The sequence below is a fragment of the Aspergillus pseudodeflectus genome, assembly GCF_044049435.1.
Source record: "Aspergillus pseudodeflectus strain CBS 756.74 chromosome Unknown BJX68scaffold_18, whole genome shotgun sequence".
NCBI classification, from domain to species: domain Eukaryota; kingdom Fungi; phylum Ascomycota; class Eurotiomycetes; order Eurotiales; family Aspergillaceae; genus Aspergillus; species Aspergillus pseudodeflectus.
The window spans coordinates 94,431-107,431 of record NW_027263794.1 but is presented as its reverse complement, the minus strand read 5'-3'; the positions used below and the strand labels follow the sequence as shown (position 1 = coordinate 107,431).

Genomic DNA, 13,001 nt, shown 5'->3' with positions numbered 1-13,001 from the left:
CAATCCTGACCAGTCTTGACTGTTCTTGGGGTTCTTGGGGCAACCCCGGACTGGAGACCCCATTTCGGATGACATGCCCATGTGTATTGCCCGCATTGATAGGTGGGACCAACCATCGGATCTGCCAACGAGCCCAGGACTCCCCAGACTTTGTGGGTCATCGGGCGTTGCATTTGCTCCAGAGTCTACAACCACCCTTGTAGGTCCTTTGTCGGTTACCATCACAGGAATCGATATGACGCTTTGCTCGAACCACCCCGCACCCTGTCATTCGCGTGTACTATCGTCGGTGGCGCGGCGGCATAAACCGCAGAAAGTCTCACTGCAGAGACCCCGGGGCGGGGAAGAGATAAATGTGTGATGTCCCCTGGTCTGAGCAAGGTTGCGGTTTGCGTTTCTTTTTGTCTTTTTCCACGCCTCTTTTCCCCTGGCATTCCTCACTTGCAATATGGACTACCACGCCACCCAATCCTCAAGTAGCAGCAAAGAAACTGGAGCCGAGCACCGAGAGGAGCGCAAGGCCACCCAGGGCGTCTATGATGTCGAGAGCCGGGACCGCAACAAGTTGAGTGCGGTTTTCGAGAATCCGCTCGCTGGCATCCCTCGGGACCAACTTTTCAAAGATGTTGATCTGTTCTGCGCGCAATATGGCTTGGACCAGCATCGGGACCTTTTTCGAAAGGGTGCTTTGATTTCACAGAACCCTGCCGCAGTCGAGACCCTACCTGAGCTCAGTGAGCAGGAAAGGGAGGCTATCCGTCGTGAAACCACCCACAAGTGGTCACAGCCATGGTCGCTTTACTTTTTGGCTGGTGAGTGCCTAATGATATAGCAAGTTGTTATGTGAGCTAATTGGTAGCGATGTGCTCGCTCGCTGCTGCTGTTCAGGGAATGGACGAGACAGCCAACAATGGCGCTGTTGAGATTTATCCTAGAGTAAGTCTACCTCAACTCCCCCTTACCGTATCGCCCAACGTTTCTTACGACTAACTGTAATAGCTCCTTGGAATAGAATCGGATAGGTTTTCTCCACAGATGCAAGACTACATCACCGGCCTTGTCGTCGGAGCCCCATATCTAGCTTGCGCACTCATTGGTTGCTGGCTCACTGAGCCTCTAAACCGGTATTTTGCACGCAGAGGAACTATCTTCATCTCCTGTGTCATCGCGGCTGTAGCCTCAATCTGGGAAGGTGTTGCCAATTCGTGGGTCAATCTTTTCCTGGCGCGCTTTGTTCTTGGTTTGGGAATTGGCTCCAAGTCATCTACCGTGCCTGTCTATGCGGCCGAATGTTCCCCGGCCCCCATAAGAGGAGCCTTGGTGATGATGTGGCAGATGTGGACTGCGTTCGGCATCATGCTTGGTAAGTCTTTGTCATTACTACTCGATCTAGGTCAGGATTGACCTATCCTATAGGCAACATCATGGGCGTTGCATTTATGGGCGTTCGCGAAGATCTTAGCTGGCGACTAATGTTGGGAAGCACTGTTGTTCTACCCATCGTTGTTTGCGCACAGGTATACTTCTGCCCCGAGTCTCCTCGCTGGCTCATTGAGCACAACAAGATCCCCAAGGCATTCGAGTCCTTCCGAACTCTCCGCCCAACCGAACTGCAGGCTGCCCGTGACTTGTACTATGCCTATGTTGGCGTGGAAATTGAACGCAAGGTGAACAAGGGCAAAAACTTCTTCACAATGTTCCTAGAGCTCTTTACGATCCCGCGCAACCGGCGCGCTACTCTCGCCACCTGGATTGTCATGTTCCTGCAACAATTCTGCGGCGTCAATGTGATTGCCTACTACTCAACCACCATCTTTGTCGAATCCGGATATAGCATCCAGGAGGCCCTGCTGGCATCCATGGGGACGGGCATTCTCAATTGGGTCTTTGCAATCCCAGCCTTCCTTACCATTGATACGTGGGGACGACGCAACCTGCTTCTGTTCACGTTCCCCTGGCTTGCCATCTGGCTATTCTGGTCCGGATTCTCCTTTTGGATTGAGGATGACATCCAGGATAGTAGGAAGCGAGTCGCCATGGTAACGACGGGAATGTATCTTTTCGAAGTGTTCTACTCGCCTGGCGAGGGACCAGTCCCGTTTACGTATTCTGCTGAAGCGTTCCCGCTGCATGTTCGAGAGGTTGGCATGTCTTGGGCGACAGCAACAACATGGTGCTTCAACTTTATCCTTTCCTTTACGTGGCCAATGTTGCTTCGTGCATTCAAGCCACAGGGTGCATTTGGCTGGTACGCAGGGTGGTGTCTCATTGGATGGGTCTTGGTTCTGCTTTTTGTGCCAGAGACAAAAGGTATGCATATCTACTGCTCTTCAACAGGGTAAAGGTGACTGACTTGTGTAGAACTCACACTAGAGGAACTGGACCGTGTCTTCTCTGTTTCCACGCGACACCATGCTGCTTATCAGCTGAGGAATGCCGTCTGGCACTTCCGCACATGGGTCCTGAGACAGAAGCTGGAGCCGCTACCGAAGCTGTACGAAACAGTTGATAGCTCGACGCCTGAGATGAAGTCGGAGACGCGGACAGATACAGACATCTTGGAGGACACGAACGGAGCATCTGCAGAGCCGAAGCGAGAGAATGGAGCCGATGATATAATAACGGAGAAGTAAACCGAGAAGCCGACTGGGTGTGGTGGTAATGGCGGAGTGAGTCGGAGACGCTGTGGCACCTAATCTGAAGGATATTGATGCCTTTGATACCTATTTTTCCTATTGATTTACTATTTCTTCCTAACATATATGTAATTGCTGAGCTGAGCTGATTTAGTGCACAATTATCTGGTCAATTCTCTGATCTAATGTTGTTGCTTGTTGTGGTGATTGCAATATGTACTTGGTTACTAATCCAACTGTCCATGACAACACATTCCAACCTGTATCCTCCCTCCACATCCCGATGCACTCTGCTGACCTGACGACAGTCTCCAGTCGAGGAACAAAACACGCGCACGGCAAAACACCGGCGAAACCAGCCAGAAACCTGCCAGCTAAGCCCCAACCCCGCACCTTCTGTACTCCGGAGTAAGCCCGCAACCCTCGAAACGCGCCAATCCCTTCCCAAAGCGGCAACACATGAAGAAGATCATCGCGCCGGCGTCGGCTCTCCACACTTTTAACGCCGGAGAATAACCCAGAAGCAGATTGGAATGGAGATTCCAATTCGGCAGCGGGAGTCGGGGCACTTGCCGTGGATTGGAAATCACCTTTGCAGAGGTGACTCGCGCGTTAACGTCATTATCCCCGCTTTCCGGTGTTGCTCCGATTCCGCGACATACAAATATGAGGGGTGTTGCGCGGTGGGTTGATTTTGAGCGGAGAGATCATCGATCATTGAGAGAACAGGCGATATGAAGGCTAGCGCGGTGTCTCTTGCTATCTCCCTGGCTGCGCTGTGTAGGGTTGGAGATGCTGCCCCGACACTCACAGAGCCTACAGCGACTGTCCGCAATGGAACTTACGTCGGTGTGCAGAACGCACACTACAACCAAGACTACTTCCTCGGGATCCCCTACGCTCAGCAGCCTATCGGTAATCTGCGGTTCACCATTCCCCAGTCTTTGAATGAGACGTGGGAGGGGACGAGAGAGGCGAAGGAGTATTCGGAAATCTGTGTTGGATATGGAGTACGACCTCCCTCTCTCCTGTCTAAGTTAATAAGGCCAACAAACTGACCATGTCTAGACGGATTCGATCTGGTACCAGCAAGGCGAGGCTTGCCTGACCCTAAACGTTATCCGGGACTCGTCGGTAGATGCCGGCTCGAATCTCCCCGTTGGCGTCTGGATCCACGGGGGTGGTTTCGTTCAGGGCTCTGGTGCGGACCAGAGATACAACATGTCGGCGATTGTCGCCAACTCGCATCGAATTGGTAAGAGCTTTCAGCATCTCCAGTCTTGTTATTGCGCTACGCTTGCTGACCGACCCAGGTAAACCCTTTATCGGAGTATCGCTCAACTACCGCCTCTCAACCTGGGGCTTCCTAGGCTCAAAGGAGATTACGCAGAGCGGAAACACGAACCTCGGCCTCCGCGACCAGCGCCTTGCTCTCCACTGGATTCAAGAGAACATCGCCGCCTTTGGTGGTGACCCGAGAAAAGTGACCATCTTCGGTGAATCCGCAGGAGGGATGTCTGTCGGCGCGCAACTGATCGCGTACGGTGGCCGCGACGATGGACTTTTCCGAGCGGCTATTATGCAGTCCGGCGGATCGATCATGGCCTCGCCGATGAATACGACGGCTTATCAGGGGATGTATGATGAAATTGTGGGGAAGGTTGGGTGTCGCTCGGCTCGGGATACCTTGCAGTGTTTGCGAGAGGTTCCGTTTGAGACCTTGAATGCGCTGTTCAATGGAACGGATGGGAGTCCGGCGTATAAATTTTCACCGACCGTGGACCATGATCTGATCAGGGAACGAGGCAGTAACCAGCTGGACAAGCATGAGTTCGTCCAGGTGCCGATTATTGCTGGTACGAATACGGATGAAGGTGCATCGTTTGGCCCGACGGGAATCAACACGACGGAGCAATTCTACAGGTACCTGACAAGTAAGTTCACCTAAGCCTTCCGCCATGGGCTCATGCTAATGGCTCTAAGCCGGCGACTCTGGCTTCAAGCTCCCACCACCCATCGCCCGTGAAATTCTCGACCTCTACCCCGACGACCCATCCCAGGGCATCCCCGCATTCCTAGGACCCCAACGCATCCCATCAAAAGGCTACCAATGGCGCCGCACCTCCGCCTACGCAGGCGACTACATGATGCACGCGAACCGCCGCCGACAATGCGAAGCATGGGCCGAAGCCAAGGTCCCAGCCTACTGCTACCGGTTCAACATGCGCAGCGGAAACAGCGACTACCTCTCCGGCGCGGCACATTTCGAAGAAGTCGCTTTCGTGTTTAATAACATTGCTGGATTGGGATACCACTACGGACTGCCGTTTGAGGGGATGCCGGAGTCTTATTCGAGGTTGAGCACGATGATGGCGAGCATGTGGGCGGCTTTCATCCATGACCTTGATCCGAACTCGGGGGTTGATGCGGATGTTTATTGGGAAGGGTATGGCGTGGAACAGCCGGCGGATATTGTTTTTGATGCGAATGTTACGGCTTTGGGATACATGGAGGAGGATACGTGGAGGAAGGAGGGGATTGATTTTATCAATTCCGTGGCCAAAGCGCTTTGGCGATAGTGGCCGTCAGATGCCGGTACCTGCGTCGACGATTGCGTATGACTCCCATGAGCGGTTCACATTTGTCTGATGTATATCTAAAGATATGGACCCAAGCAAACGCAAGACCGGAATGAATGTAGTATGCTCAAATGCTTTTCATGGTGATGTTTCTGCTGTTCTTCTGCTTTGCCAATATCCGAAAACATGTAACGAAAGGGGTTTTAGACGACTAGTTCACCGATTCCGAGGTCTCGTTAGGATGCTCCTCGCAGGGCTCATTCCTGAGACAAGCAAGGCATACGCCAGACTGCTTGCAGGAGACCAATCTGTTGAACGCTCCTTTTGCGCCAGGCCACCAAAGTGATCACATCAACATGCCATGCAGTGGTAGGAATAGTTCGGGGAATCTCTTACTCGTTTCAGGATTTGATCACAGCTCGTGAAATCCGATCCGGAGAGCTAGAGCCCCGGCAGTATGCCTCTTCTGCTGGGCAGATCTCAGCCTTGCCCACTTTAAAGAAGTTAAATCAAAGTTTGACAACAGTATTTGTGCTGGCCTGGCTATCACACATTTTGTAAGCTACTTCTTGCTCAGCGCCAGAAGCTCGCACCTTTCCCTGAGCTCTCTCAGTTTCAGAGCGCCCTCTCTTTGGCCTGGCGGGAGATGCTCAATCAGTTCAAGGGCAGTCTCACCTATCAGAGAGATGCAGAGAGAATCAACATCTGGGTCCTAGCCCATCTGACGACGGTCGAGATGCAGCTTTTACTACCACCTGCAATGACAATTTTGAAAGAGCCTGGTTCGGAGGGTTTGCTTAAGCTGAGAGCAATGGCTGGTTCTGTGACGATCATTGCTAATGCAGAATTGGCAGTCATACCCACAGGCCGTGATAGATAGCAAATGAGTGATTCTAGCGGATATAAAAACCCCCCGAGTCCCCGCTTTCCATCACGAATATCGTCCTCAGCTTGATCATCAACTCAGTCTTCAACATAAACCAGTCTTTGATCTCTCGTACACGCAAATTCTCTCATCAGGCCACTGCCAGCCCAGGATCATCATGAGGTTCATCTCACTCGCCACTGCTTTTGCTGTCGTGGCAGAACTCCTGCCAATTATCGCTGCCGACTTTGATGTCTAGTACACGAGACTCGGAGGCGGCGTATCGCGGCAAACTTCTGGGGCTGGCAAGTATATGACGGTCGCGCAACCTGGGAGAACGACATGGGCTGGGTGTGGCCGCCGCGGAGCGACGCTAGTGGAAACAAAGCTGGAGTCCGCTGCAAGGGGACAGGCGATGCCTGTCCATTTCGTGGCGATGGTGACCCAGATAATATCGAGCAGTTGGGGCTCAATTTCGGGAGCAGGGGGGCACACCACTGGAGTAAGTATTCACCAGGCTAATGAAGATGGATGATCTGTCTGGTACGTCGCTGACCTTAGCTCTTTACTATCTTTCTCTAGCTATGTATCTGGGTCGTGGTCGGGGCTTGTATGACCTGCGTGGCAACCGGGTTGGCCAATGCGGCCCGGCACCCAAGCCCCTCCACCACTGGGCCTGCAGCGGGGGTGCTGGCAGAAGAGCAGGGTATCACATGTTTCACTGTACAATTCCTGATGTGACTGCGGCAATAATCAACACGGAAAGGCCATAGTGCTTGTGGCGTTGTCTGAAGGAGGGAGATGGAATACGATGGGATGGGATGTGCTCCAGTAAGCCTTAAATTCAACATTTGGCTCTTCGGTGCGCTGTCAAGTGGTGATACTTTCGAGAAACCCATACGCCTGCTAATCAGGAACTTTCTTTTCTAATGTTGATGGGGTTGCAGGTGGACTTACCCCGTGGAGCCAGCAATCAATATCTTTTCGCTTCATTCGAGTCTCATTGCGTTGAAGACGGGGAAATTCCCCGCTAATGCCAGCACTCTGGACGAGACAAGCAATTCGGCTTCAGAACAGTCGACTATAATGTTTCCGTATGGATTAATTGCTTCGGATGGCATTGTGGCAAAGATCAAGTCGCGTCCTGGTCTGATATATCTCTTGCGTCTCAGAAAATGAGACTTTGGTGAGTTAGAAAGTGGCAAAAGTGGCAAGTGAGAGCACGCCGGGGTTTGGCGAACAGTGTAGAAAAGAGACAATGATGGTCAGTGAGAATCGAATCCAAGGTAAAGTCTAAGGAACAGACTGCAGGGCGGGTAGTACTGGGCAAAAGAGTGTGATGATGAGCAAATGGAGGGAGGAGGGTACGTGGGAAGATGCTGTGGTAGGAGTATAAGAAGCTCGAGATCTCCAGGAAATTCGATGAATGGTATTAGATTGTGGTTGCGAAACGTTGGAGAAGTGAAGAATCGTAGTTTCTAAGTTGTACTAATACTAGGCTCGCGTATCCAAAGCCGTCAGCAGACCACAAGCAAGCCGGTAAACGGAATGAAACTTCCAGGTCAAAAACAAAATGTCAAAAGTATGCCCTTCCCATGTATTTGCGTGGATATCAAACTCAATTGTTGGTTGAGAGGGAGCAGGACAGCCCTACTTGGTTGTGGCAGGTGGATGCTTCGAGCAACGCCCCTTCAAGCAGAGCAGGCACCATTTAACGCTGTCAGTAGCCTTCTTCATCCTGCTTTCCAATTCGTTGACAAGGGCTTTGTGCTCAACGCAGTCACGGCAGCCACAGTCATCGCGGTAGCTGATATGCTTCGGCCTACCCTGTCGTGTGGACAGCCCCTCTGTCGCTTGATGGACTTGACCAATGCTTCTGTGATGATATCGAGCCGTTCCAGGCAGGATTTCCCTTTCCTTCAGGGCTTTTGTATACTCAAAAAGCGTATTCTTGAGTCGCTTGCAATCGGTATGTGTGACCTTCCACACCGGGTCCATCAATGCATTCTCCGTCCTGCGCGCGATTGACGTTTGTAGTTTGTCCAGTTTTGCTACAAAGACAGCTGGTAAGTATGCGATCTGCTGATGGATACGACTACTGACCGATGAAGTCCTCTGAGAAGAACGCGTTGTTGTTGATGGCAAAGGTCCAGTCATGGAACTGGCCCTTGCGTTTCTGTATGAGACTCCGTGATACTTGCACAAAGCGCGACTCCCATCCTAGAACATACGCCGCCTGTAGGAGTTGCCAGAGACCTTTTTCTGAGGCGCCCTTTAGGCACTGTTCTGACCATGCCTCGCAGGTGTGCATCAAGAGCGTGGTACATGCGTACTTGTCTAGAAAGATTGCTAACGCTAGCAGGATGTCAGGGCTGATGGTAGATGGTAGAGCCTCGGACGTTATGGTGGGCGTAGTAGGCGAAGACCCGAAATGCATCAGCGTTGTCACTTGGGAGCTCGATCTTTGCTCGACCGTCCGAGGATGATGGAGCTCGTAGGGCCACGCCCTCCTTGAATTTCGAGGTAAACATGGCGCGAAATACTGGCGAGGCTAAAGAGACGGCCTTTGAGGAGACGAGGAAACACACGCCAGAACAGTTCATGACCACATCCCCATCCGGGTCCATGATTTCTGGAGCGGCTTGAGGCATGGGATCGGTCCTCGTCTCAGGCGCCATTGTGCTCGAAGATGGAGATGAAGGTGCTCAAGAATGTTAGTCACTCCTCGAGTTGTGAAGGGGAATGCAGGGGAAAGGAAACAGGAGGCGCTCACCTGTTTTATATACGTATAGATGTTTCTAACTTTCACTTTTGATCAAATGGCTATCATCTGCAGTAGAGCTCAAGCTGCTTCCTGAGTTTTCGAAGATGGCCTCTTGTCACGGCCTGTCCTTGATACTTCTGGCTCAATCTCAGATTCTCCTCGATTTCGGCCTCTCTCTTTCCCTCCAGCCAACCGCCAACATGACAGTCGAAGAAATTGATTCCGAAGACGAGGTTACCATCGACTGTGCAGAGTAGTTTGAAGTATGATGGTATGTCAAGATTCTCTCCACTGATAAAGCCCGAGCGCACTGGATGTACAATATAAATCTTCTGTGGCCCATGTTGCCCGGATCACCACGCATGTATCACCGAAATGCCTTCCAAACAAGAAGCACCGTATTCTCAATTCAACAACATCCAGTCCATCATATCGCCTGCTGACAAAATCACTACCTAGAACGCCATACTGCCCAGGGAATGTTGAGAATAATCCCGTGTTACATCCTGAAAACGTGGATACATACTCAATTTGACATGCTGTCCAACAAACTCCCTCCACATCCACATACCAAGCCAAGACTCAATTCACCTCTCATCCAGGACCGCCTTCGCATGCTTCCGGCACTCCTTATTGTTCCTCAAGCAAAGCAGACAAAGCCCAACTTCCTCATTTACACATCTGTTAAGCTGATTCAGCAATTTCTCAGATGATACGTACTCCTTGACCATAGAGCAGTCGTCACAGCCGGGGTGGAATTCGCCCAGGGTGTCAGGTAGCAGACTCGCAGCATCAGTGTAGATCTTGGAAAGGGTCTTGAAGCGGAACTCTTCAGTGCCTGGGAGGATTCCAGCATTTCTCAATGAGGTGGCGTAGGCGACGATGAAGGCCGCTAGCCTTCTGCATGTTCCGGTCCCCGTTTTAGTGAGTGGTTTGAGCAGCGTCATTTCAACTTTCGAGCTTACAGTCTCGCGAAACTCGTCCAACAGATCTGGTAGTCGAGGTAGATTAGTGGACTGATCTACAGCAGAATAGTCAGGAAATGTGTACAAACCCAACGCAGACGCCGGCAAGAAATCCAAGTTATTAACCGCAAAGTCCCAACGGCGGAAACGCCCCTCGCGCATACTGACAAGCATGCGGGAAATTCTCGAAACGTACTTTTGTGAGTCTAGAAGGTACGCAAGAAGTAACAAATCCCAAAGATCCTCTGGCGGCGCTCCCTTAGAAGCGTGCTGAATCCATCCCGAGCAGCGCTCAGCCATGGCAGACGCGCAGCGATACTTCTGAATGAACAGGGTTATCTCATATAGACCTGCGATATCCACGTTCTTCGGCAGCGCTTCGATTCTATGATGCGCGATGTTGCAGAAAATGACGAAAGCCTCGCGATCCTCCTCGGGCAGACTGAACTTGTGGAGACGGCCACTGGAAGCGGATTCTTGCTGCCGACTCTTCTTGAACTTTGTACGAAATACGGGTGATGCCAGTGAAATGGCCTTCGAAGAGACAAGGAAAGACGACTGGGAGATTGTGATGATCATGTCGCCGTCCTCATCAATCACCTCCTGCGTTGTACGGGCAACAGGGCTGGAAGTCTGCGATCCAGGTGGTGTTAATATCGTGGCTTGAATGATTGGGGAGGACATTATGCTGCAGGAGAAAGTCGGTCAGCTTCTCGAACAAAGCAATGGGGGATAAGAGAGGGGATGAGCGTTGAGAAATAGGGATCGGGGTCAAGACAATGCTCAATACGTCCCCATAACACTTGCAAGAGATAGCAGCCGGGCCCAACTCACCTGTGGTGTATGTTACGGTATAGGGGGTCAGATCAATGTACATGGTTGAGGCCTACAGGACTGCAGATGGCTGTGTGCGGCCGCCTGGTAGAAACATCGAAGAGAAAAGCGCCTGTTGGGAAGAAAGAGTTGCAGAGAAAGACCACCACCGAAGAAAAGATTTGACGAAAGTCGATCAAGAGGGTCGCCTTTCCTTGACTCCTGCCGTGTTATTCTGCTCATCCTTCTTTCTGTGGCCCACCACCCACGACCAGCAACACAGTCCTCACATTTTCCAGGACAACTCCTAGAAGTTACCAACCTGCTACTATTGAATTTCTGAGATTGTTGTTCTGCCCTCCCCTCTAAGGCAGACGTCTCTCATATCTCTTCTCGTCCTGCTGCCCACCACCCACCCTCAACCGCTTCTCACTTCACCATCACCATCCACATCTTAACAATGGAACCAGAAATATTCGATCCGGACGGCGATCTGATTGTAACCTGCACAGGCGTTCCGTTCCTCGTCTCTTCAAAAGCCATCTCCCTCGCCTCGTCCGTCCTGCGCACCACACTGATGGAGCAAAAAGCCGAAACACGAATCGTCAAGCAAGAACACCCCCAGAACCCCACCGTCATCCTCGCGCACAACTGCCTCGAATCCTTTCGCGCATTCTGCAATGTCGTGCACCACAAAACTGAGTCTCTCCCGCAGAATCCTGACCCTGACTACCTGTACCGCCTGGCCGTGTTTACTGGGGACTATTGCTGTCGCGCCGCGATGAAAGACCGTGGCCAGATATGGCTGATGACGTTGCGGCTGCTTGACCGGTCTGAAGAAGATCTTTGGAAGTTATTGCAGTTCGCGTATGTTCTCAAACTCCGGAAGAACTGCTTCGATATCAGTCGCAGACTTGTGGCTACGCGATTGAATCGATTTCGGGTTTGGAACTTTGTTCTTGAAACAGATTTCTTGATGCCAGATACTGCCCTAGGTGTGTAATCCCGCCTGCGTTGAAAGATCACTGCTGACCAAAAGCTTCTCTAGACAACCTCGACGAGAAGCGAGAATCAGTCGGAAGGTCTGTCCAATGCGCCATCATGGATCTCGTGGTCAAGTTCGGCCTGTACGACTGCAAACAGTCCAAGGATTTCCTTTTCGAGTACCTCCGCTCCTTGAATGAAGTGGGAATTTTACCGGGTTCATCACAATTCGCCGAGAAGAACTACCTGCAGATATACGCGGCAGCAAAGAACCTAGCCCGCGCCGTTTACGCCAATCACGAGGGGTGTGCGTGCTCAAAGTATGCGGGATATAAGCAGAGGGTGGAGCTGATAAGTCTGCTGGATAAGCGCTATGAGACTATGGGGCTGTGTTTGGAGTGTGTCGAGGGTGTGCATTATGAGGGTCATCCTACCACGGATTAAGCTGCGTCAATAGACATGTACAGGAAGAAAAAGTGTTTGAATAAAAGAGTGAGCGCTGGCGTTGGGTAGGACTGCTGGGTAATGGATGTGACTTTCTGGTAGTGTTATGGATAGGCCTGATTCACGCGCTCCACGAATCTCATATGGCGCTCTACTCTGGGCTTAAAATGTTGTCAAGAAAGACTCCGAAGATTTCCAAGATTGCAAGACTGATATGGCACATAAGAATCACTTTTGTAGCTCATGGGCAAAGATTGCGCATTACAAAAGATCCCGCTGTTGGAAACGTGATTGGCAAAGAAGTTTCCATCCACTCCCGACTTGTGTTATTCCTCATCTTCCTCGCAGCTCTGAGCCAACCCATTCAACGTGAACGTAGCCTTGCAGTCTAATATTGGCTTAAGATCCCCTTTCCTTCGTTTTCTCTCCTAGGCTTGCACATCTGACTGACTCAATTTGAACCAGGCTGACACGGAAGACGCTTTAGGTGCCCGGGCACAACCACCACCCTCCCCCACCTGCCCTTTCGCTCGCCTCTTCTCCGCACCATACCTTTTCGCAGCAGCAGCCTCTCCATCGGTGTACTTGTTGTCGATTGCGAGCAATCTTATCGCTTCCCACAGCTATGCATACCTTCTCCGGCTACCCCCACCGTCTCGCCCCGCCTCGCCGGCCCCCACCGTCGACTTCCGTCACAACAATCGACCGCGCGCTACTTGTTTCCACAAATGACAACTGGCGAAAATCTCTTCCACTCCAATCATCCTTGTGATACCTGGTCGACTAGGAGATACGGACAGAACTCGCTCCGTGCGCCAGTTAAGATAACGGCCGACATAGAGATACTGTTTGGTTGTGGCCCTTTTTGGTGGAGATATACCCCGCCGATCTCTCTTGGCTTCCGAGCCAGGGTTTGGAAAGCAGGCGAGCGGTCTTCGTCCTGTCATAGCG

The 13,001-nt window shown here is 51.6% G+C and overlaps 5 protein-coding genes across 5 annotated transcripts; 3 read left to right on the top strand and 2 right to left on the bottom strand.

Moving 5' to 3' along the window:
• The first annotated feature begins 335 nt into the window (after positions 1-335).
• Positions 336-2,841, top strand: BJX68DRAFT_69698 (sugar porter family MFS transporter). The gene is made up of 5 exons (XM_071049629.1): positions 336-812; positions 860-936; positions 1,000-1,363; positions 1,417-2,310; positions 2,362-2,841. The coding sequence occupies exons 1-5, from the start codon at positions 449-451 to the stop codon at positions 2,631-2,633; spliced, it is 1,971 nt and encodes a 656-aa protein (XP_070899687.1). The 5' UTR covers positions 336-448; the 3' UTR covers positions 2,634-2,841.
• Positions 2,842-3,370: 529 nt separating this feature from the next.
• BJX68DRAFT_275274 (Alpha/Beta hydrolase protein) lies at positions 3,371-5,215 on the top strand (the record flags this gene model as incomplete). The annotated part of the gene is made up of 4 exons (XM_071047812.1): positions 3,371-3,646; positions 3,705-3,891; positions 3,950-4,570; positions 4,620-5,215. 4 exons carry the CDS (start codon positions 3,371-3,373, stop codon positions 5,213-5,215), a joined length of 1,680 nt encoding a protein of 559 aa, XP_070899686.1.
• Positions 5,216-7,730: 2,515 nt separating this feature from the next.
• Positions 7,731-8,758, bottom strand: BJX68DRAFT_266151 (uncharacterized protein; the record flags this gene model as incomplete). Its single annotated transcript, XM_071045413.1, has 3 exons — positions 7,731-8,131; positions 8,184-8,435; positions 8,530-8,758. The coding sequence occupies 3 exons, from the start codon at positions 8,756-8,758 to the stop codon at positions 7,731-7,733; spliced, it is 882 nt and encodes a 293-aa protein (XP_070899685.1).
• A 673-nt stretch (positions 8,759-9,431) lies between these two features.
• BJX68DRAFT_266150 (uncharacterized protein) lies at positions 9,432-10,493 on the bottom strand (the record flags this gene model as incomplete). The annotated part of the gene is made up of 2 exons (XM_071045412.1): positions 9,432-9,835; positions 9,899-10,493. The coding sequence occupies 2 exons, from the start codon at positions 10,491-10,493 to the stop codon at positions 9,432-9,434; spliced, it is 999 nt and encodes a 332-aa protein (XP_070899684.1).
• Positions 10,494-11,082: 589 nt separating this feature from the next.
• Positions 11,083-12,050, top strand: BJX68DRAFT_266149 (uncharacterized protein; the record flags this gene model as incomplete). Its single annotated transcript, XM_071045411.1, has 2 exons — positions 11,083-11,617; positions 11,671-12,050. 2 exons carry the CDS (start codon positions 11,083-11,085, stop codon positions 12,048-12,050), a joined length of 915 nt encoding a protein of 304 aa, XP_070899683.1.
• Positions 12,051-13,001: the final 951 nt, after the last annotated feature.

Coding starts and splice junctions, on each gene's coding strand:
- BJX68DRAFT_69698 (XM_071049629.1), top strand. CDS start 449: ATGGACTACCACGCCACCCAATCCTCAAGTAGCAGCAAAGAAACTGGA. Junction 937..999: donor CTGTTGAGATTTATCCTAGA/GTAAGTCTACCT, acceptor TAACTGTAATAG/CTCCTTGGAATAGAATCGGA. Junction 2,311..2,361: donor TTTTGTGCCAGAGACAAAAG/GTATGCATATCT, acceptor TGACTTGTGTAG/AACTCACACTAGAGGAACTG.